Source organism: Lithobates pipiens, unplaced genomic scaffold (genome assembly GCF_037356315.1).
Source record: "Lithobates pipiens isolate NorthernLeopardFrog02 unplaced genomic scaffold, aLitPip1_a1.2 Scaffold_8, whole genome shotgun sequence".
NCBI lineage: Eukaryota > Metazoa > Chordata > Amphibia > Anura > Ranidae > Lithobates > Lithobates pipiens.
Window position 1 is genome coordinate 300,769,211 of NW_027507903.1, and position 22,977 is coordinate 300,792,187.

Consider the following 22,977-nt stretch of genomic DNA (forward strand, 5'->3'; position numbering starts at 1 on the left):
CTGCACTTAAGATGATCTGATAGGGACCCACCCTCTCCTGCCTTCTTCTCCATTGAGAAAAGTTTTTGATTGCATTGCATTTAACATGATCCGTGAATAGGGGAGAGAATCATATGACTGATCAGACACTGCCCCATTCACAGAGCATGTTACAGGCAGTATATATCCATTGTCAGATCATCTTTAGTGCAGCTGAGTCTGTGATCCAAAGCTATTTACCCCCCCAATTCTGAAAGTTTAGCAGCAGGAAGAGGACAGGGCAGCCCTGCAGTGAAGATTTCTACAAAATCCAGAAGTCTACACATTGTGGACTATTCTTTATTATATGCACTACTTACACTGGGAGGTGGAGGCTCCTCTGTTGAATTTCTTTGCTGCTGGAGTAATTGGACTTTTTGCTCTATATAAGGACAATGTAACCAAAGCTGTAGAGCAAACACTGTTTTTTATTTTTTTTAAAACAAAGGATTCAATTTAAAACCAGTCGGGGCAGATCAATAACCTACTACTTTTTTTGGACTGTGAAATAAGTGCACCTAGAGGAAACCAGCATGGAAAAGAAGAAAAGTAACAGCGCTCTCTGCAGGGACAACTCAATCCATACACCAGGTCCACTCACAGGTGCCAAGGCTCAATGTGTCCCAACACACTCAAATGCAATAGTAGTAAGAAGAGCCGGCAACACTGTAATCCTTGAAGTGTCGTTTATTGGTACATCAGAGTGGCAGTAAAACAATGATACTGACGCGTTTCGGCAAAACCTTAGTCGTAGAGGAAACCAACATGAAGATGGGGAGAAAACAGGTAATCTAGTTGGTTGCAGATGCTATATGCAAAAATGTGCGGGTGGTATGGGGCACAGGAGCTAGGCCTGTAATCAGACACTCCCTCAAAAGGTTAAAGCTATGACATGAGAGTAGATGTGGGGGGGGGGGGTTCGGGCTGTGATGAGGTATCATTTTTTTCTGGGGTGATTGTATTCCATTGCAAATGGATTTAAAAAAAAGGTTTATTTAAAGTGGAAGTAAACTCCCCTATCGTTTTCAGCCAAGGAAGCTGCCATCTTTGCCTCTGTTTAATCTTCAACTGCTATGGTGCTGCACAAGTGATTCGTTATGACACCAGCCATTGGAAGGTTTGATAGTTTGGCTGAGAGCACAGCCAATGTGCAGTTAGCATTCCCAGCATGCCTTTTTTTTTAACAGTTTAAATCGATGGGTTTACTTCCACTTTAAGAAAAAACACCACGAATCAGCTTTTAGTATGTTTGATTTTTTTCTGTACTTTTACCTGCAATTTTTTATTTGGTGATAAGATCTCTTTAACTTTTAAAACATAAATGTAGAGTGCTCATTGCTTTCTCACAGCTGTGTATTTTTGATAGAACATACACAGGTGTTGACGTTACTTATGCATGGAAGTGTACTGAAAGGTGATTAGGTACTCAGAAGATTCAGATAATGATATTTACATCTCTGATCATTTTGTGATTTCTTCTGGAAGTTCCAAGTTCTGTAGGTGACATTTAGCTCATTATATAGTAGATATATGCACTAAAGTTGCCTCAGATTGGTTGGCATAGGAAGTTTAAAGGGCTTTTAATGCTTTATGGCCTATCCTTATCTCCTTAGTTATTCTATCACAGTAGATGGGGTTCACACGTAAGGGATAATTGTTATATGTGGCACCCAGAGGTGCTTAGGTAAAATGTTATAGGGATACTACTACAATATAATGGATTTGTCTATTTTACATTTTTAAGCTATTTTCCTTCAGACCCTCTCTGTTTGCAAAGTATTACAGATTTGGAGATTAGACCCAAAAGTGAATTCTCTGCTGTGAAAGTGAGCTGCCTACTCTAGCAACAAGGATGCCACCTATTTCTATCTGTGAGCAGGTCCTTCAGCCTCTGCATCCCCCCCACAGGCTAACAGAGTCAGAGGAGACTGCCTTATACAACATCTGCTGGGTCAGCTAGAGAGCACCATTTTCAATGCTGTAATGTGTATATTTACTATATAATAATAAAGGTGCCTTGATTCTTTATGACATTATTATCTCACTTTAGTATCTGTGTCAGTGGTGTGGATCCATCTTCTATGTGGCTGTGTACCTGTCATTTAAAACCAAGAACCTCACTATACCAGCTATTTGAACCTGTGTGACCTGGTATAATCTAAATGAGATTTGATATATAGTAAAAATATGGTTTTTGCTGTGATCAGCACTGCAGGAACAAGATCTGGTCTGGCTGAGTGCTGCCCGAGCCTTTCAAAGGAAGCCTTTTATTTTTATGAATTAATACAAGGCTTCCTCTGATTGCATGAGGTGGGGATCAAGGTGTCATCCACCCTAGTCTCCACCAATCGAAAGAAACTTTGTATTTGTTCATAAAAAAACAAGGTTTCCTCTGAATGGCTGAGCAGCCAGACCTGATTTTGTTCTGGCAGCAGACTGGAATGCCCTGTACACACGATCGGACTTTCCGACAATAAAACCGTGGATTTTTGTTCAAAGGATGTTGGCTCCAACTTATCTTGCATACACACAAATGTTGGGCAACAATTATGAATGTGGGAACGTGGTGACATACAACACGTATGACGAGTTGAGAAAAAGGAAGTTCAATAGATAGTGCGTCTCCCTCCTTCTGCTTGATTCCAAACATGCATGAACTTTTGTGCGTCGGACTTGTGTACACACGATCAGAAAGTCTGACAAAAAAGTTTTGTTGATGGAAAATTTGAGAACCTTTTAGCCAACATTTGTTGGCAGAAAGTCCGCCAACAAATGTTCGATGGAGCATAAACACAGTCGGACTTTCAGCCAACAAACTCCCATCCAACATTTGTTGTCGGAAAGTCAGATCGTGACCAGTCTCCACACTGCTGCCGGAACACAGTGCTGTATATTCTATGTACAGAGCTGACAGCAGCCACAGGGAATAGTTTGTTTGGATGCACTTGGTCCAAACAAACTATTTAAAGAGGAAGTAAACCCTGATGGGTTTACTTCCTCTTTTTTTCCCTGCAAAGGTAAAGCATAATGGACTACTATGCATCGCATAGTAGCTCATTATGTGTCACTTACCTGACACAGGAGCCAGCGAAGTCACCGCTGATCCCTGTAGTCCGCCGCGTCCATCTTGCTGGTGGCGTCTCGCAGCTCCGACCAATGACAGCGGCGAAGCCGCGATGACGTCACTCCCGCGCATGCGCACGGGAGTCGCGTCTCGCAGCTCCGACGCTGCCATTCTGCGAAGCTGCGATGACGTCACTCCCGCGCATGCGCACGGGAGTCAACAAATTAGGCAAATCCATTCTTGGACTTGCCGCATTTAGTGCGCCTGCGCGCCGCTGTCTACGGCGCATGCGCCGTAGACAGTGGTGCCCATTTTCGGGCAAATATCTCCTAAACCATATAGGTTTAGGAGATATTGCTTGGACCTACAGGTAAGCCTTAATCTAGGCTTACCTGTAGGTCAAAGTTGTTTGAAGGGGTTTACTTCCTCTTTAAGGTAACTAAAAACCTGTTAGGCTTTAAAATTTGCTTCACCCTATTAGGAGACTTTGGGGGCAAGCAGTAAACCAATCCTACAAACAGGAAATTAGATTTTTAGTGTACAGAACACCTGCAGGTTGCATTTTGGAAGATTTAAAAAAAAATCTAAGTTTTTTGCATATTTAAATGATAAGATATTTTTAATTTACAAAATGGCTTATGTGGAAATTATATGTTATATAAATATATTCAGGATTATTGTAAAAGATCATTTGTGTTGCGGTATTGTGCAGTAAACCACACGTTTTACCGCACTGCACATTAACACCAGACTGCGTTCTGTTGCGGTAAAAATAATTTTAAATGAACCCCCCCCCCCCCCCATGCACTATTACAAAAGTTGGCAATGCATCTGCTCTGCTGTGCATTACAACACATATGTCATGTGCTGTTATGTGCTGTTTTTTTGGTGTATCAGGCTGTGCTGCCAGCCCATTCAAAATATTTGAGTTGCCTTAACAGAGCGCACCCTTACGTGTAATAACATTTTCTTGAAATTAGAAGTTATTGCCAGGTACTTTATCCATAGCATTATGCAAATACTCTTAATCTAAAAAAAGGACACCCATGTAGTGAAAACAAAAAGACAGCATCATTATGTAAAAGCAACGCTTTCCTTTTCTAGTGACAGAGAAACCACTACCCAATACAACAATATGAAACATCTGTTTATAAACAACCAGCTGATGCATACTCAGTGAACAGAAACTCTAAAGCCGCGTACACACGTAGCCGTCTGTCCGACGCACTTAGTCTGGCGGACTTCCCGCCAGACTGTCCGTCGGACTTTCCGAACGGGCAACTTGCCCACACATGGCACTTTTTCAGCGGACTAATACGGCGTACTAAGTCCGCCGTACTATCTGTCCTACTTTTGAAATGAATGGACTCACCCACACACGCGGAGGAAAGTCGAGCGTGTTTCCAGGTAGGCGGGGCCCGCGAAGGAGACGCCACCTGGTATGGACTTAAAGGGTAACCCCAACGCCGGAAAAAATAGGCGTGGGGGTCCCCCCCAAGTCCACAACAGACCCTTGTCCGAGCACGCTACCCGGCCAGCCAGGAAAGGAGGGGCGAGCGAGCGCCCCCCTCCTGAGCCGTACCAGGCCGCGTGCCCTCAACATGGGGGGTGCCTTGGGGAAGGGGGCCACGCTGCCCCCCCACCCCAAAGCACCTTGTCCCCATGTTGATGAGGACAAGGGCCTCTTCCCGACAACCCTGGCCGTTGGTTGTCGGGGTCTGCGGGCGAGGGGCTTATCGGAATCCGGGAGCCCCCTTTAATAAGGGGCCCCCCGGATACCGGCCCACCACCCTATGTGAATGAGTATGGGGTACAATGTACCCCTACCCATTCACCTGTAAAATAAAGTACAAAAAAAACACAACACACAAGATAAAATAGTTTATTGCACAGCTCCGGGGGTCCGGGGGTCTTCCGTCTTCGGGGGTCTTCTCGCCGGACTCCTCCGCTATCTTCTTGTAGCTCTTTTACTATCGGAGGAGTCCGGCTTTCTTCCTCGATGCCGCCCTCTTCTTCCGACTTCGGGGGTCTTGTCCCCCCTCTTCGGTTCTTCTGCCGGGCCACCGCGCCTTCTTATAGCTCTTTTACAGGCGGTGGCCCGGTCTTCTGTCGCCACTGCCGCCTTCTGTTCTGTTCTGCTCTTCTCTTCTTTTCTTCTTCTTCTTCAGATGTTGCCTCGTCGAGTCCTCCGCTCACAATGGCTCTGACCAGGCACGCGGCGACTTATATAGGGACATCCCGGATGACGTCCCCGCCCATTATGGTGTCACAGTCCCAGAGGATGCTGGGACTGTGACATCATAATAGGCGGGGACATCATCCAGTGATGTCCCTATATAAGTCGCCGCTTGCCCGGTCAGAGCCATTGTGAGCGGAGGACTCGACGAGGCAACATCTGAAGAAGAAGAAGAAGACGAGAAGAGAAGAGAAGAGCAGAGCAGAACAGAAGGCGGTGGCGGCGGTGGCGACGGCGGCGACAGAAGACCGGGCCGCCTGTAAAAGAGCTACCAACGGCCAGGGTTGTCGGGAAGAGGCCCTTGTCCTCATCAACATGGGGACAAGGTGCTTTGGGGTGGGGGGGCCGCGCGGTCCCCCCTTCCCCAAGGCACCCCCCATGTTGAGGGCACGCGGCCTGGTATGGCTCAGGAGGGGGGGCGCTCGCTCGTCCCCCCTTTCCATGGCCGGCCGGGTAGCGTGCTCGGACAGGGGTCTGATGTGGACTTGGGGGGACCCCCACGCCGATTTTTTTCGGCGTTGGGGTTCCCCTTTAAGTCCATACCAGGTGGCGGGGCCAGCGACGTCTCCTTCGCGGGCCCCGCCTACCTGGAGACCCGCTCGAAATGAGCGGACTTTTCTCCGGGCGGGAAAAGTCTGCTCATTTCAAAAGTACGGCGGACTGGCACACACACTGCCGGATTGTCCGCCGAAATGCGAGTCCGGCGGGAAGATTGGAGTGTAAAACTACTTTCTAAGTCTGCCGTACTTTCGGGTCAAAAAAGTATGCCGGAGGCTACACACGGGGGGATTGTCCGGCGGACTTGAGTTTGCCGGACTTTTCCACCCGCTTGTTTGATCGTGTGTACGCGGCATGAGACACAGTTATTTTCCCATAGGGGGCCACCATCTTGCCTCTTACACGGCATAAAAGGTGAAGCCCAGCTGAACATCAGAAATTATCCCTGCCCTTTCTGTGACAGTCACAGTTATTTCTAGAAGGCAGTAGATATACATTAGAATCTAAGGGGAGAAGGTCAAGATTTGAAAATCAGCAACAGTGTCGTTTGCCCTGCTTAGGCTGCACATTTTGAGTAAATAAGGAAACAGCTGATGGGCAAAGACGGAAACAACTGATCAGCAATATAAAGGTAACAGCTTACCTTTATAATGTTGATTATAAAGGTTAACATTATGTTTGCACGTTTGGGGAAATGGAAAGATTCACTTTAAATTCACAGAAATATCAGCGCGCATCTTTGCCAAAAGCAGAAAAAGCTGATATAACATCCTCTCTGTACCAATCTGTACAGTGCGAGAGGAGAGGGGAAGAGATTGTTTGCAGCAGCGCTGTGGGCTGGATCTGTAGTGCCCACAGCACTGCTCAGTGCCCATACTCTGCAATACTCTGTAGTACTCTGCCAATATTCTCCAATACTCTGCAATACATTTTAACAGAAACAAAGAATTTTTTTTTTGTTTACCACATTTTCAGTCTTTTTTAATTTATAGCGCAAAAAATTAAAAACCCAGCGGTGATTAAATAACACCAAAAGAAAGCTCTATTTGTGTGAAAAAAAGGACAAAAAAATCTATGTGTATAGTGTTGCATGACTTGAGTAATTGTTATTCAAAGTGTGAGAGCACCGAAAGCTGAAAATTGGTCTGGTTAGAAAGGGGGTTTAAGTGCCCAGTGGGTAAGTGGTTAACATGGATCATGTTTAGTTTACCATTGGGCCCCATTCACACTCTGCAGCTCAACAAGGCAAATCCCATTAATTTCAATGATCCCTGTTCACATCTGGGCATTGTGTCGCCTGTAGCAACACGCCTGTTGCTCAAGAAAATGCATGAGCTTCTTTTTAACAGATTGGGCCTCATAGGCTTCAATGGGAGTGCCTGAAAACATGTAACATAAATGTTCTATGAGTGTATTGTCATGCCTTTTCTGCTCTAACAGCAGTTCTCCACCCCTAATCTTCTACACCTCTCTTCCCCCTAGTGCTTTCTATTGGCTACACAAAAACACCTGAAACTGTAAACGCTTGTAATACACTTCTAAAAATGCTCAAAAACTCTCAAATAAAAATACCTATAATTTGCTCTGCTCAAGTGTGAATGCAGCCTTGGGAGCTGCAGCTGAGAGTAGATACATTGTTGCAGCCTAGTATGGCTATTAAATTACATATAAACAGTTCTTGATAAATTAAACACATTTTGTATGCAACCCCTTCATAAACAGGTATATACAGTATCTCAAAAAAGTGAGTACACCCCTCACATTTTTGTAAACATTTTATTATATCTTTTCATGTGACAACATTGAAGAAATTACACTTTACTACAATGTAAAGTAGTGAGTGTACAGCTTGTAGTGTAAACAACACACAGCCATCACTGTCTAAACCGCTGCCAACAAAAGTGAGTACACCCCTGAGTGAAAATGTCCAAATCTCTCATATTGATCACTGGAAGTTCAACATGTCAAAGAACTCTCTGAGGATCTTAAAAAAAAAGAATTGTTGCTCTACATAAAAATTACCTAGGCTATAAGAAGATTGCAGAGACCCTGAAACTGAGCTGCAGCATGGTGGTCAAGACCATGCAATGGTTTAACAGGACAGGTTCTACTCAGAACAGGCCTCTAAATGGTCGACCAAAGGAGTTGTGCACATGCTCAGCATCATATCCAGGATTGTCTTTTGGAAATAGATGTATGAGTGCTACCAGCATTGCTGCAGAGGTTGAAGGGGTGGGGGGTCAGCCTGCTAGTGCTCAGACCATACATTGCACACTGCATCAAATTGGTCTGCATAGCTGTCATTTCAGAAGGAAGTCTCTTCTAAAGATGATGCACAAGTAAGACCGCAAACTGTTTGCTAAAGACAAGCAGACTAAGGACATGGATTACCGGAACCATGTCCTGTGGTCTGATGAGACCAAGATAAACTTAATTGGTTCAGATGGTGTCGAGAGTGTGTGGTGGCAACCAGGTGAGGAGTACAAAGACAAGTGTGTCTTACCTACAGTCAAGCATGGTGGTGGGAGTGTCATGGTCTTGGGCTGCATTAGTGCTGCCAGCACTGGGGAGCTACAGTTCATTGAGGGAACCATGAATGCCAAGATGTACTGTGACATACTGAAGCAGAGCATGATCCCCTACCTTCAGAGACTGGGCTGCAGGGCAGTATAACAACATGATAATGACACCAAACACATCTCCAAGACAACCACTGCCTTGCTAAAGAAGCTGAGGATGAAGGTGATGGACTAGCCAAGCATGTCTCCAGACCTAAACCCTATTGAGCATCTGTGGGGCATCTTCAAAGGGAAGGTGGAGGAGCGCAAGGTCTCTAACATCCACTAGCTCTGTGATGTCACCATAGAGGAGTTAAAGAGGACTCCAGTGGCAACCTGTGAAGCTCTGGTGAACTCCATGCCCAAAGGGTTAAGGCAGTACTGGAAAATAATGATGGCCACACAAAATCTTTATACTTTGTGCCCAATTTGGACATTTTCATTTAGGGGTGTACTCACTTTTGTTGCCATCGGTTTAGACATTAATGGCTGTGTGTTGAGTTATCTTGAGGGGACAACAAATTTACACTGGTATATAAGCTGTACACTCACTACTTTACATTGTAGCAAAGTGTAATTTCTTTGTGTTGTCACATGAAAAGATCTAATAAAATATTTACAAAAATGTGAGGGGTGTATTCACTTTTGTGAGATACTGTAGCTATCAATGCCCAATATACATGTATGATAATAAAGCACCTTATCTCTTATTTGTTGCCGGACTTTCTCCCTTTCTGCTTCCATTCTGGCATGCTTTGCTTTCCTTTCCTCCTCTTGTTGGCGTAGAGCTTCTTGTCTCTCTTCTTCCTTCTTCTGGGCATCTGGATCTTTTTCCTCTTCACCTCCCAACATCTTTCCCATATCCTTTGTTGCCCCTGAACAGAAGAACAGAGATATATGTAATCTGTGTTAAAAAAAATCAGTTGGTTTCTGCCAGCATCATTCCTACATATTCTGCATATCATCATATCAAAGGTAGTTGTATATAATTTTCCTTTTGTTTTTTAAAAATCCCAAAGTATTGGAGACAGTTTTCATGGAGCAATTTTCCATCAATATACAGTATCTAGCATGCTTTTTGTAAAATCTGGATCACCATATGCACAGCTTAAGGTGTGTTCAGCCCTGAAGAAGTGGACTGTTATGTGAAACATGTTGACTGAGTTCAGAAAAGTGTCTATGATGTACACATGTGAACTACTTTGCCATAAAATAGGGTTGGCATATAATTTGTGGTGATATATAGAAACTGATGCATTGTAAACTGTGAGACCTTTTTTATGTATACATTTTACATTTTTCTATAAAAAAAAAAATGTTTAATAATTTTATCTTTGGTGTTAATAGCCTCTCCAGTGCTATGGTTAATCTTATTTGTCCTATTTTATTTCTTATATTTTTACAAATATGATTTTACTAATTTAATGAGTTTGCATTTGATGGTTTACATTTGCATTTGATGGTTTTTGCATTGGTTGCAATCTGTTTTTACTGTCATTCATGCAAAATGTGTTGTCAGCACTCCTGATACAATAAACGGGGCCAGCTATCAAAGTAACAGTCGAACTTCAAACATTACACCAAGACATTAATGAAGCCTACGAATCTCTCCTGGTAATCTATGGGGCCAGGCTGCAAGTTTTACAGTTTGGTCACCAAGACTAAACTGTCAAACTGTAAAACTTATTTCTATCACAGCCTCATTGAGATAGTAATAAAAATAAGTGAAAAAAAAGTTTTAAAAATGAAAGTTATAAAAATTATTATAAAAATACATTTAAAAAAAAAGCCTAAAGCAATTCTTTAAAAAGCCCCTGTCCTATGATTGCGCCATGCATATTAGGTATCAGCAGGCATACCAGACTGAAAGCGAAAATTCTAGGACCGCCAGTCTCTGTTAACTGTAAATTGATGAGCTGTAAAGGCTTTTAATGTGTCATCTATAGATAACTTTGTGTACCTTATTTTTTGCTGTATCACAGGTGTGCACTATTTAGAAGCTTGAAAAATTCTATACCTGTTTACTTAACACAAACTTATCTCATTTTTTTTACCCCAACATTTTGGTAACATATTATTAAAATCTGGTAACAAATCATAATTTGTTTTAGAAAAGTTAAATTTATCAAATTTTGCACTGACAAATATACAGCACGAACAAGCAAGGCCTGACAAGCCACACACAATTTAAAACTTAAAACTTACACTTCCTCAGCAATTGGCTCATTGTATAAGCCTGAGACCTATACCCAGGGATATCATAATAGACTCCCTTGTACAGAGACATAATTTGATGTTGTAATTATCATTTTGGCCCAAACGTACATCCGCCAAACATTACTACAATACCCCTGCTTTGTACCTTGGGGTAACAGAAACAATAAAAAAAAGGGGGGGGGGAGGGAACCCCTTATCACACCAATGAGAAGAACAAACAAGTGCCACCTCCCCACATCTATTGTATACCAAGTTGTGGATGGCATATATTGTCCCGTAAGTAACCACTACATCAGACAGCCGTGGAAGCGTTATTCACCCAGCTGCTCCACACCTTATCAAACTTTTGTGGAATAACTCTGCTTATGTAAGTAGCCTTATATAATTGGGAGGCTTTGTTGACCAGAGCCTTCCATGCTATAATAGTCCGGGGGGGGGGGGGGGGGGGGCAGACTTTTTCCATGCGAGCACTATGAGTTTCTTAGCAGAGTAAAGTAAAATTGTCAACAAAGTGCGGGTGACTCTTTTTTGGAGCCAGTGCATCCACTAATCCCAAAAGACATACCTCCACCACTGGCTGTATATGAATAGCAGTAACCTCCTCAATACACTTAGTGACCCCCTTCCAAAATTCCTGGATAGCCACACAATTCCAAAATACATGTATAAAATCAGCATCGGAGGAAGTGCACCACCAGCAACAGGGTGACCGGGTAGGGAACATTCTCGCTAATCTGGCTGGAGTAAGATATGTACGATGCAAAAATTTGAATGGCAGACACCAGTCTGGTAAAGTTAATGTCCCAAATATTGTCCCAATCATCCCCATCCATCTGAGAGAACACCTCCCCCCACGCCGCCCTGCAATGTGAAAGGAGCTCACCAGTCACAAGAAATTGCTTGTATATAGTAGATAGAACCTTGTTCAGATAGTCCTCTCTAAGGATTACAGATTGCTCATTTCTGGACTAAGACTAGTATCGCAAATTTGGCCATTAAATGCATACCTCAGTTGCAAAGAATGAAGTAAGTATTGGGGAGTTGAAATTTAGCTTTCAGACTATCGAACTGAATGAGTTTACCAACACTCATTATATCTTTCAGTGTTTTGATACCATATTTAGTACAAACGACTATTGGCGGGATATTCAAAAAGTGTACCAGGTTGGGGTTTCTCCATAGCGGAGTGTGAGGGGAAATTGTATTAACACCCCCATCTTGTTACCCACTACCCATGCCCTACAGGTTGCACACTGTAACATTTTATGGAGCTCTAGGTCCAGGTATCAACAGATGTGTCAATGCCTCATAAGAACTTGCAACAGCTGCCTCAAGAGCATTTGCAGCATCATCTGCCGGGAGACTCAACCACCTATGGGCGAAGACCAGCTGACCTGCTAGGAAGTACCTATGAAAATCAGAAACTGCCAGGCCCCCTTGTTTCCTTATTAATTGTAGGACCCTGAGTTTGATCTGAGGGTGACGCCAAGGGTGGTGCCAAAGGAAATTTGTCATCAGTTGATCAATTTTTTTGAATATGTATTTCGGTATCCAGACTAGAGAATTCCGAAATATATACAGAAATAAAGGTAGAAACTTGATATTCAATAAATTCACCCTGCCAATGAGTGATAAAGGTAAATTCTGCCATGCCTGCAACCTAGCTTTCAGCTTTGATAAAAAGTGGAGTGACATGCAATGTAAGGAAATCCGACACTGAGTTGGAGATATGCAGACCCAAATATTTAATCACTTCTACCTGCTAAAGGGGACAATTAGCTGGAAACCTGCAATTGGGAGATGGTGTTTTAAGTGTAAGAATCTGAGATTTCCCCCAATGACTGGTCACTGGAAATTCAACATGGCACCTCATGGCATAAGAAGATTGCCAAGACCCTGAAGCTGAGCTGCAGCACGGTGGCCAAGGCCACGCAGCTGTTTAACAAAACAGGTTCTACTCAGAACAGACCTCACTATGGTCGACTAAAGAAGTTGAGTGCACATGCTCCGAGTCATATCCAGAGGTAGGGATGAGCCGAACACCCCCCTGTTCGGTTCGCACGAGAACCTGCGAACAGACCTAAACTTCGTGTGAACTTTAGAACCCTATTAAAGTCTATGGGACTCGAACGTTCACAATCTAAAGTGCTCATTTTAAAGGGTAATATGCAAGTTACTGTCCTAAAAAGTGTTTGGGGACCCGGGTCCTGCCCCAGGGGACATGGATCAATGCAAAAAAAAGTTTTAAAAACGGCCGTTTTTTCAGGAGCAGTGATTTTAATAATGATTAAAGTGAAACAATAAAAGTGTAATATTCCTTTAAATTTCGTAGCTGGGGGGTATCTATAGTATGCCTGTGAAGTGGCGCATGTTTCTGGTGCTTAGAACTGTCGCTGCACAAAGTGTCATTTGTGCAGGAAAAAAAGTCTTTTAAAATCACTTGCGGCTAAATTGTCGGGTCTCCGTAATACAGAGAACACTCAATGAGTGTTCTCTGTATTAGCCGACAATTCATTCATTCATTGATTAAAAAAAAAAAAAAGCGTGGGGGTTCCCCTAAATTCAATTGCCAGGCCCTTCAGGTCTGACATGGATATTAAGGGGAACCCCGTGTCAAATTTTTAAAAAAAATTGATGTGGGGGTCCCCCCCAAATATCCATACCAGACCCTTCAGGTCTGATATGGATATTAAGGGGAACCCCGCATCAAATTTTTTAAAAAAATTGACGTGGGGGTCCCCCTAAAAATCCATATCAAGGGGACCCCCAGATCCCGCCCCCCCCCCCTGTTTGAAATGGTAAGGGGGTACAAAAGTACCCTTACCATTTCACAAAGAAAGTGTCAAAATGGTTAAATAAGACAAACACACTTTTGAAAAATTCCTTTATTAAAAGTGAAAAAAAAAAAAAAAGATTCCAGCGGTGCTAATCCACTCTTGCTATCCAGCGACGGATCTCCGAGGTCCAGCGATGGATGATCATATCCAGCGACGGGGGATCTCTCAGTCCAGCGCTGTCCATACATCCTTCTTCTGTCTCCTCTCCGGAGACACTGCAGAGAGCAAAGCGCTGACGTTTCTTATATTGGGAGGGCGGGGCCACCCGTCACCTGACCCCGCCCCTCTGACGCTGCAGAGGGAAGCCAGGGGTTCCCCAGTGACGTGTGGGTGACCCCGCCCCCTCTGATGTAACGCAGGCTTCCGTTACATCAGAGGGGGCGGGGTCACCCACACGTCACTGGGGAACCCCTGGCTTCCCTCTCCAGCGTCAGAGGGGCGGGGTCAGGTGACGGGTGGCCCCGCCCTCCCAATATAAGAAACGTCAGCGCTGTGCTCTCTGCAGTGTCTCCGGAGAGGAGACAGAAGACGGATGTATGGACAGCGCTGGACTGAGAGATTCCCCCGTCGCTGGATATGATCATCCATCGCTGGACCCCGGAGATCCGTCGCTGGATAGCAAGAGTGGATTAGCACCGCTGGAATCTTTTTTTTTTTTTTTTTTTCATTTTTAATAAAGGAATTTTTCAAAAGTGTGTTTGTCTTATTTAACCATTTTGACACTTTCTTTGTGAAATGGTAGGGGTACTTTTGTACCCCCTTACCATTTCAAACAGGGGGGGGGCGGGATCTGGGGGTCCCCTTGTTAAAGGGGGCTTCCAGATTCTGATAAGCCCCCCGTCCGCAGACCCTCACAACCAACGGCCAGGGTTGTGAGGATGAGGCCCTTGTCCTTATCAACATGGGGACAAGGTGCTTTGAGGGGTCACAGACCCGCAAAGCATCCTCCCAATGTTGAGGGTATGTGGCCTGGTACGCTTCAGGAGGGAGGGGGGGCCGCTCTCTCGTCCCCCCCTCTTTTCCTGCGGCCTGCCAGGTTGCGTGCTCGGATAAAGGGTCTGATATGGATTTTTAGGGGGACCCCCACGTCAATTTTTTTTTTAATTTGATGCGGGGTTCCCCTTAATATCCATATCAGACCTGAAGGGTCTGGTATGGATATTTAGGGGGACCCCTACGTCAATTTTTTTTTTTAATTTGACACGGGGTTCCCCTTAATATCCATGTCAGACCTGAAGGGCCTGGTAATTGAATTTAGGGGAACCCCCACGCTTTTTTTTTTTTTTTTTTTTTTTAATCAATGAATGAATGAATTGTCGGCTAATACAGAGAACACTCATTGAGTGTTCTCTGTATTACGGAGACCCGACAATTTAGCCGCAAGTGATTTTAAAGGACTTTTTTTCCTGCACAAATGACACTTTGTGCAGCGACAGTTCTAAGCACCAGAAACATGCGCCCCTTCACAGGCATACTATAGATACACCCCAGCTACGAAATTTAAAGGAATATTACACTTTTATGGTTTCACTTTAATCATTATTAAAATCACTGCTCCTGAAAAAACGGCCGTTTTTAAAACTTTTTTTTGCATTGATCCATGTCCCCTGGGGCAGGACCCGGGTCCCCAAACACTTTTTAGGACAGTAATCTGCATATTACCCTTTAAAATGAGCACTTTAGATTTCTCCCATAGACTTGTATAGGGTGTTCCGGCTTTTCGAATTTGCTGCGAACAGCCCAAATTGTTCACTGTTCGCTGAACAGGCGAACAGGCAATGTTCGAGTAGAACATGAGTTCGACTCGAACTCGAAGCTCATCCCTATCCAGAGGTTTTCTTTGGGAAATAGATGTATGAGTGCTGCCAGCATTGCTGCAGACCATAAGCCGCACACTGATCAAATTGGTCTGCATGGCTGTCGCCCCAGAAGCAAGCCTCTTTTAAAGATGATGCACAAGAAAGCCTGCAAACAGTTTGCTGGAGACAAGCAGACTAAAGACATGGATTACTGGAATCATGTCCTATGGTCTGATGAGACCAAAATAAACGTATTAAGTTCAGGTAGTGTCAAGCTTGTGTGGCGGCAACCAGGTGAGGAGTACAAAGACAAGTGTCTTGCCTACAGTCAAGCATGGTGGTGTTAGTGCTGGTGACACTGGGGATCTACAGCTCATTGAGGGAACCATGAATGCCAACCTGTCCTGTGACATACTGAAGCAGAGCATGATCCCATGTCTTCAGAGACTGAGCCACAGGGCAGTATTCCAACATGATAACAACCCCAAACACACCTCCAAGATGATGAATAACTTGCTAAAGAAGCTGAGGGTAAAGATGGACTGGCTAAGCATGTCTCCAGATCTAAACCCTATTGAGCACCTGTGGGGCATCCTCAAACGGAAAGGTGGAGGAGTGCAAGGTTTCTAGCATCCACCAGCTCCGTGATGTCACCATAGAGGAGTGGAAGAGGACTCCAGTGGCAACCTGTGAAGCTCTGGTGAACTCCATGCCCAAGAGGGTAAAGGCAGAGCTGGAAAATAATGATGGACACACAAAATCTTGACACTTTGAGCCCAATTTGGACATTTTCACTTAGGGGTGTACTCACTTTTGTTGCCAGCCGTTTAGACATTATTGGCTGTGTGTTAAGTAATTGTGAGGGGACAGAAAATTTACAGTTATACAAGCTGTACACTCACTACTTTATATTGTAACAAAGTTTCATTTATTCAGTGTTGTTACATGAAAAGATATAATACAATATTTACAAAAATGTATTTTATTTCAATTTATCACATCTTTTAGACATTATTTTATGTTATGGGGGTTTTAAGTGATCTTCAAGCCTAAAATGTGTATTTTAAAATGTGTACAAAAATGAAAAACATGACTTAAGAAAATCGATGACTGTATTTTTACGACTACAGATGCCACATTGCTGGATGTCACAGAATGTGGTTGTCGGGGAAACTACCTAAATTGTGCTATGGGGCCCCAGTATTTGTAATTATGCCCTTGGTAGATATAGATATGGCAGGTTTACAAAAGTAAAACATAAATAGATATATAATAAATGTGAACAAATTTTCTAGGCATGCTTGTGCCTGACTTTATGCACTGACTATATTTGCTGTTCAGTGACTTCAGCATTTTCCTTAAAGTTGAACTCCCGCCTCCCTCTAACTAACTCACTGGCATAAAACAAAAATACCCAAATGCCTCATTTACTCACCTAAACAAGTCTTCTTTCTTTTTTCATGCACAGGAGGTAGGTAGGTTCCTTCTTCAGATGTCCACATTACTACTGTGTGTCGTGGACACTTCCTATTAGATGTACAGTGCCTGAGTCCCCTCAGGATTCAGAATACAGTCTACAGGCAAAGATATCAGTTTGGGGGTACAGACAGGAAACAGCCAGAGCAGGCATTACAGCACTGGGGAATAACATTGGCTATGGACCTTGGTGTCTGTGAGGGAGATGAGTATAAAAACACTCCACAAGGTAAAATAAATATATGCCTACAGATGGGCTTTAAAATAAAACTTCAGGTGAATCCACTTATGTACTGTATCTATTGAAAATCATTACACATATTTTAAATACAACTATGATAATGAATGAATGTTGTTATGTTGGGGCCCTGTATTTCTCGAACAGCAGCAGTCATATTGGTAGAGAAAGGATATGCACTCTAATGCCTTGTACACACGGTTGGACATTCCGACCACAAAATCCGTCGGATTTTTTCTGACAGATTTTGTCCTAAACTGGTGTTGCATACACACGGTCGGACAAAGTTGTCGGAAAATCCTATCGTTTGGAATGTGATGGTGTTCGTTCATTGCGACGGGACTACGTTGAAGCTAGTAGCCAATACCTTTGGTCTCTTAATTTGATCTGAGCATGCGGGGCACTTTGTCCGATCAGAATTCTCTACAAATTATCGGAAAAGGATTTTTTTGTCGGAAAATTTGAGATCCTACTCTCTCTTTTTTCCGTCAGAATTTCCAACGGAAAAAGTCTGATAGAGCCCACACACGATTGGATTTTCTGAAATTATAATCCGATCAGATTTTTTCCGTTGGAATTTACGACCATGTGTACAGGGCATGAGCCAATCTAAACGCTATTGCTTTGCACAGTGATGTCAGTCTAACACTGAAAACTTTCTTACAGTAAGGGAGAGCATGTGGGTGAACTCATTTGTGGATTTCTGATGAGTTTGTGGGATTTTTCATTATCCAGTCACAGGAAGGGGTGATTAGATGACCAAATTGTAGTGCTTAACTGTAGTGTAGAAACATGAGGTTAATGAAATTAAAGACTGGCTGAACAAACTACAAATCTTCTGAAAGTAAGGCAGCTAACATATCTACAGTATATGAACTGTGTCTTTAATTGTTCACTTTGTGTTCAGATACATTAAAGTGGTTGTAATCCCTCTCCCACAACTTTGTCCCATGTAAATCAGCATAAAAAACCCTAATGAACACTGCTTGTAGATATCTCCTTACTTGTTTAATATTGTTGTAATCTTTGTTGTTCTGTAGAATGAAGTCACTGAGCATGCCCAGATCTCCCCTGATTTATGGCACACTCTCTATGTCTTATCTATCTGTTATCAGGACTTCCTACGGCACAACACTGAACTCTGCTAATCACTCAGAGCTTCCTCCTACACACCATGTGGCCTCACATACAGTCTAAACTTGACCATTACTGCAGTCTTATCAGCTGAAGCTGATAAGTCTGACAAAGGCAAACATTAGACATTGGCAAAAGTAAATACTATGAAATAAACAAGTAAGCTATGAACAGGGAAGCATGGTTGCCATAGAAACGTTGGATTGAGAAGGAGGCTTAGTTAAGAGTACAGGAAGTGCTCAATGTAAGGGTGGAAATACACTCCACTGTGGACTCAGAAAACAATACTTAAGATGGTGCTGCCTAACCCCTGGAAACAAGTTTTTTAAAGATTCTTTAAACAGTAAGTAATATGCGATTTGGGCTGGATTACAGTGGCTATAGTCTGATAATTACTTATTATAATGGACTAAATGAAAAGAAGCATCACAGTGAGAGAGTTTACTTCATCTTTAATATAATACCATCAAATGATCCTCTTGCAATTAGAAACAGATATATAGGCTATACAGCAGAGAAGTATAGCTTACAGAGCCTTAAAGCGGAGGTCCACCCTAAAATGGACCTCCGCTCATCGGAATCCAGGTAACTGCACCCACTTCCGGGCTAGCTCTCTGTGGAAAGGGGCGCACGTTACGCCCCTTTCCGCAAGCGCCCGCCCCCTTCAGCAAGTGCCCCGCTGCCTGCTGGGAAACACACAGCTCCCAGAGGCAGCGGGGACCGTCCGGATTGCGCCGCGCGGCTCGCGCATGCGCAGTAGGGAACCGGGAAATGAAGCCGAAAGGCTCCATTTCCTGATTCCCATACCCAAGATGGCGGCGGCAGGACCCGATAGACGAGCGAGCGATCGGCTTCGGGTGCCGGCATCGCGGGCGCGCTGGACAGGTAAGTGTCACTATTTAAAAGTCAGCAGCTGCAGTATTTGTAGCTGCTGGCTTTTAAAAAAAAAAAAAAACGCGGAGTCCCGGTGGACTCCCGCTTAAAAGAGGAAGTAAACCCTGATGGGTTTACTTCCTCTTTTTTTTCCCTGCAAAGGTAAAGCATAATGGACTACTATGCATCGCATAGTAGCTCATTATGTGTCACTTACCTGACACAGGAGCCAGCGAAGTCGCCGCTGTCCCCTGTAGTCCGCCGCATCCATCTTGCTGGTGGCGTCTTGCAGCTCCGACGAATGACAGCGGCGAAGCCGCGATGACGTCACTCCCGCGCATGCGCACGGGAGTCGCGTCTCGCAGCTCCGCCGCTGCCATTCGGCGAAGCCGCGATGACATCACTCCCGCGCATGCGCACGGGAGTCGACAAATTAGGCAAATCCATTCTTGGACTTGCCACATTTAGTGCGCCTGCGCGCCGCTGTCTACGGCGCATGCACCGTAGACAGCGGTGCCCATTTTCGGGCAAATATCTCCTAAACCATATAGGTTTAGGAGATATTGCTTGGACCTACAGGTAAGCCTTAATCTAGGCTTACCTGTAGGTCAAAGTGGTTTGAAAGGGTTTACTTCCTCTTTAACGTTGCTTAATAAAGGAACTATACATCCATACCGACCGCTAATTATCACTCAAGTACAAAAAAAATGCCACTATGGGGGTTACGACATTTTCTTCTTCTATTAAATCACACATGGGAAAGAATAAAATAATATGAGAAAAGTTATGCATATTAGGATTAGCTGTTAATGCAAGTTCTGTATTATGTTAATGCCATTTAAACTATTCTAGTAAATCAGCCCAAAGGATTCCAGTAAGAGCTATCATGGATGAGATTAAATTGAAGGACAGTTATGCAATGCTTACTTGGAAATGGATCCTCAGGCAGTGCTGGACTTAGTTTATATCTAATTACAGAAGAAGAAGTAGTTTTGCTATTTTTCATGGAGTGCGTGAAGTCCTGTGTTTTAAAGAAAACATACAAAAAATATAGAGGCAGCTACAGCAGATCTTTTGAAAATGCCACTTCTCTTTTTAGGCTTAAAGTATAACTACAAAGGCACAGCAAAGTACCGTATATACTCGAGTATAAGCCGAGATTTTCAGCCTCTTTTTTGAGGCTGAAAGTGCCCCCTCGGCTTATACTCGAGTCACCGCTGTCTGACTGCTCGATCAGCGTATCGAGCAGACAGACGGCGGACATTAAAATTTAAAAGCCGCGCCTCCTTCTCCGCCTCCGCCTGTGATAGGCGGAACACTGAATTTCCCAGCAGTCAGTGTTCCACCTATCACGGACATCCGCTCATTCTCATACTACGGACGAGTATGAGAGGATGTCCGTGATAGGCGGAACACAGGCTGCTGGGAAATTGAGTGTTCCGCCTATCACAGGCGGAGGCGGAATTTTGAATTGTAGAATGGCCGCCGAGAAGAGCGGCGATCCATCGGCACGGCACGGGACGGAGGAGGCACGGGACGGAGGAGGCACGGCACGGGACGGAGGAGGCACGGGAAGGAGGAGGCACGGCACGGGACGGAGGAGGCACGGGACGGAGGAGGCACGGCACGGGTCGGAGGAGGCTCGGGACGACGGCGGCTCGGGACGGAGGCTTGGGACACAGGTAGGCTGGACACACACACAAGGCTGCACGGACACACACACACACACACACACACACACACACACACACACACACACACACACACACACACACACAAGGCTGCACGGACACACACACACACACACACACACACACACACACACACACACACACACACACACACACACACAGGGATGGATGGATGGATGGATACACACACACACACACAGGGATGGATGGATGGATGGATACACACACACACACACACACACACACACACACAGGGATGGATGGATGGATGAATACACACACACACACACAGGGATGGATGGATGGATGGATGGATACACACACAGGGATGGATGGACGGACACACACACAGGGATGGATGGACACACAGGGATGGACGGACACACACACAGGGATGGACAGCCATGTCTCACCCTCGGCTTATACACGAGTCAATAAGTTTTCCCGTTTTTTGGGGGTAAATTGGGGGCCTCGGCTTATATTCGGGTCGGCCTATACTCGAGTATATACGGTAAGTTGTTTGCAGAAATAAGCAGAGACAGAAAGGACTAGCAAGAGAAAACTGAAAAGCCACATGTATATAAATACAAATACACAAGCACACATACATAAATAAACCTAATGTGAGATTTGCAAATTATAGCCATAAGGCTAAAAGACCCTTATATCCCATACACAAGATCGGACTTTCCGGCAGACTTGGTCCGGCGGACCGAAAACCGTCGGACAATTTGATCGTGTGTGGGCTCAGTCTGTCTTTTTCTTCCCAAAAGTCAGACGGACCTAGAAATAAAACACGTTTTAAATCTTTCCACCAGGAGTCCACCGGATCCAGTTCCTATCGAGAAGCCCGTTCGTTTGTATGTTGGTCCGATGGACCAAATACGATAAAGGGCAGCTACAGCACCTGCCCGCGAGAATGTTTCCAGCGCGATCCTATCACGCTGGTTCTTGGTGACAGGGTACTGTACATCTCGCGCTGGCTGCAATAGGAAACACACATTTTCCTATCGCAGCGAGGGCAAAGGGGGAATGCCCCTCCAGGGGCATTCCAGGCCCTTAAGTCTGGTATAGATTTTAAGGGGAACACCCTACACCAGAAAAATAGCGTGGGGGTCCCCCCAAAGTCCATACCAGACCATTATCCAAGCACACAACCCTAGCCGGTCAGGAAAGAGGGTGGGGACGAGCGAGCGTGGGGGTCCCCCCAAAGTCCATACCAGACCCTTATCTAAGCATGCAACCCGGCCGGTCAGGAAAGAGGGCGGGGACGAGCGAGCGCCCCCCCCAAACCGTACCAGGCCACATGGGTGCTTTGGGGAAGGGGGGCGCTCTGCGGGCCCCCCTACCCAAAGCACCTTGTCCCCATGTTGATGAGGATGAGGGCCTCTTCCCGACAACCCTGATTGTTGGTTTTTCGGGGTCTGTGGGCGGGGGGCTTATTAGAATCTGGTGACCCCACCCCTTATAAGGTCACAGTCCCAGCATGCCCCGGGACTGTGGAATCATAAGGGGCAGGGCCACTGGGTGACATCACCCGGTGATCCCACCCCTTTATGCCTATATAAGTCATCGCAAACTGTGTGTATGGCATTACAGAGGGAGAGAGCACCATGTCAACATCGGAAGAACAGAAGAAGGAAGAAGATGGCGACAGCGACGACAACAAAGGAGAAAGCCGGGCCACCGCTAGCAAAAGAGTGGCAAAAGACCAGAAGATAGCGGAGTAGCCTGGCAGAAGAACTGGAGAGCAGGAGAAGAGGCCAGAGAGCGGGAGAAGAACCAAAGAGCACAGAGACGTCAGAAGGGACCCCCAAAAAATCACACAAAAAAACAAAAACAAAAAAAACAATAGACTTTGAGGGTCGTGGCACACTCTGTTTGCAGCAGACTGAAAGGATGAGCTCACGATGCCTCTCACTTCTTGTCAGAGGCACTGAGCTCAATGGACAGCTTGGAGCCTGCAGAGTTTGACAGGCAGCCTGTCAAACTCGCCTATTGATTTCAATGGGGCCACTCTGCAACTGCAGGCCAAGCTCTTTTGCAGCAGCAGCATAGTCCAATAACATAAAAATAATATTCAGAAATGTAAAAAAAAACAAGGAGGCAGCAGTAGCACCTCATGAATGCCTGTCAGCTGGTGCTATACCACTCTTTGAAAAGCAATCTGCGACAGATCACTTTTCAGAGGGCAGTAAGCGTTACAGCAAATGTGAAAGAAACATCATCCATTTCACACTCCCCACCAACCAGGGCACTCCACAGCCACTTCCCATGTTAGTCACCTGCCTTCAACTTATTTCACAGGTGACCATTTCCCAACCTGGAGATAACAGAT

At 44.8% G+C, this 22,977-nt stretch overlaps 1 protein-coding gene across 2 annotated transcripts in view; it reads right to left on the reverse strand.

Annotated features, from left to right (window-relative positions):
* Positions 1-22,977, reverse strand: part of CPLX2 (complexin 2) — a 306,204-nt gene that overhangs the window by 34,599 nt on the left and 248,628 nt on the right. For both annotated transcript variants that reach the window (XM_077472613.1, XM_077472612.1), the window contains exon 3: positions 9,074-9,249. In XM_077472613.1, coding sequence (XP_077328739.1) covers positions 9,074-9,249 — 176 coding nt within the window. The remainder of the gene's footprint in view (positions 1-9,073; positions 9,250-22,977) is intronic.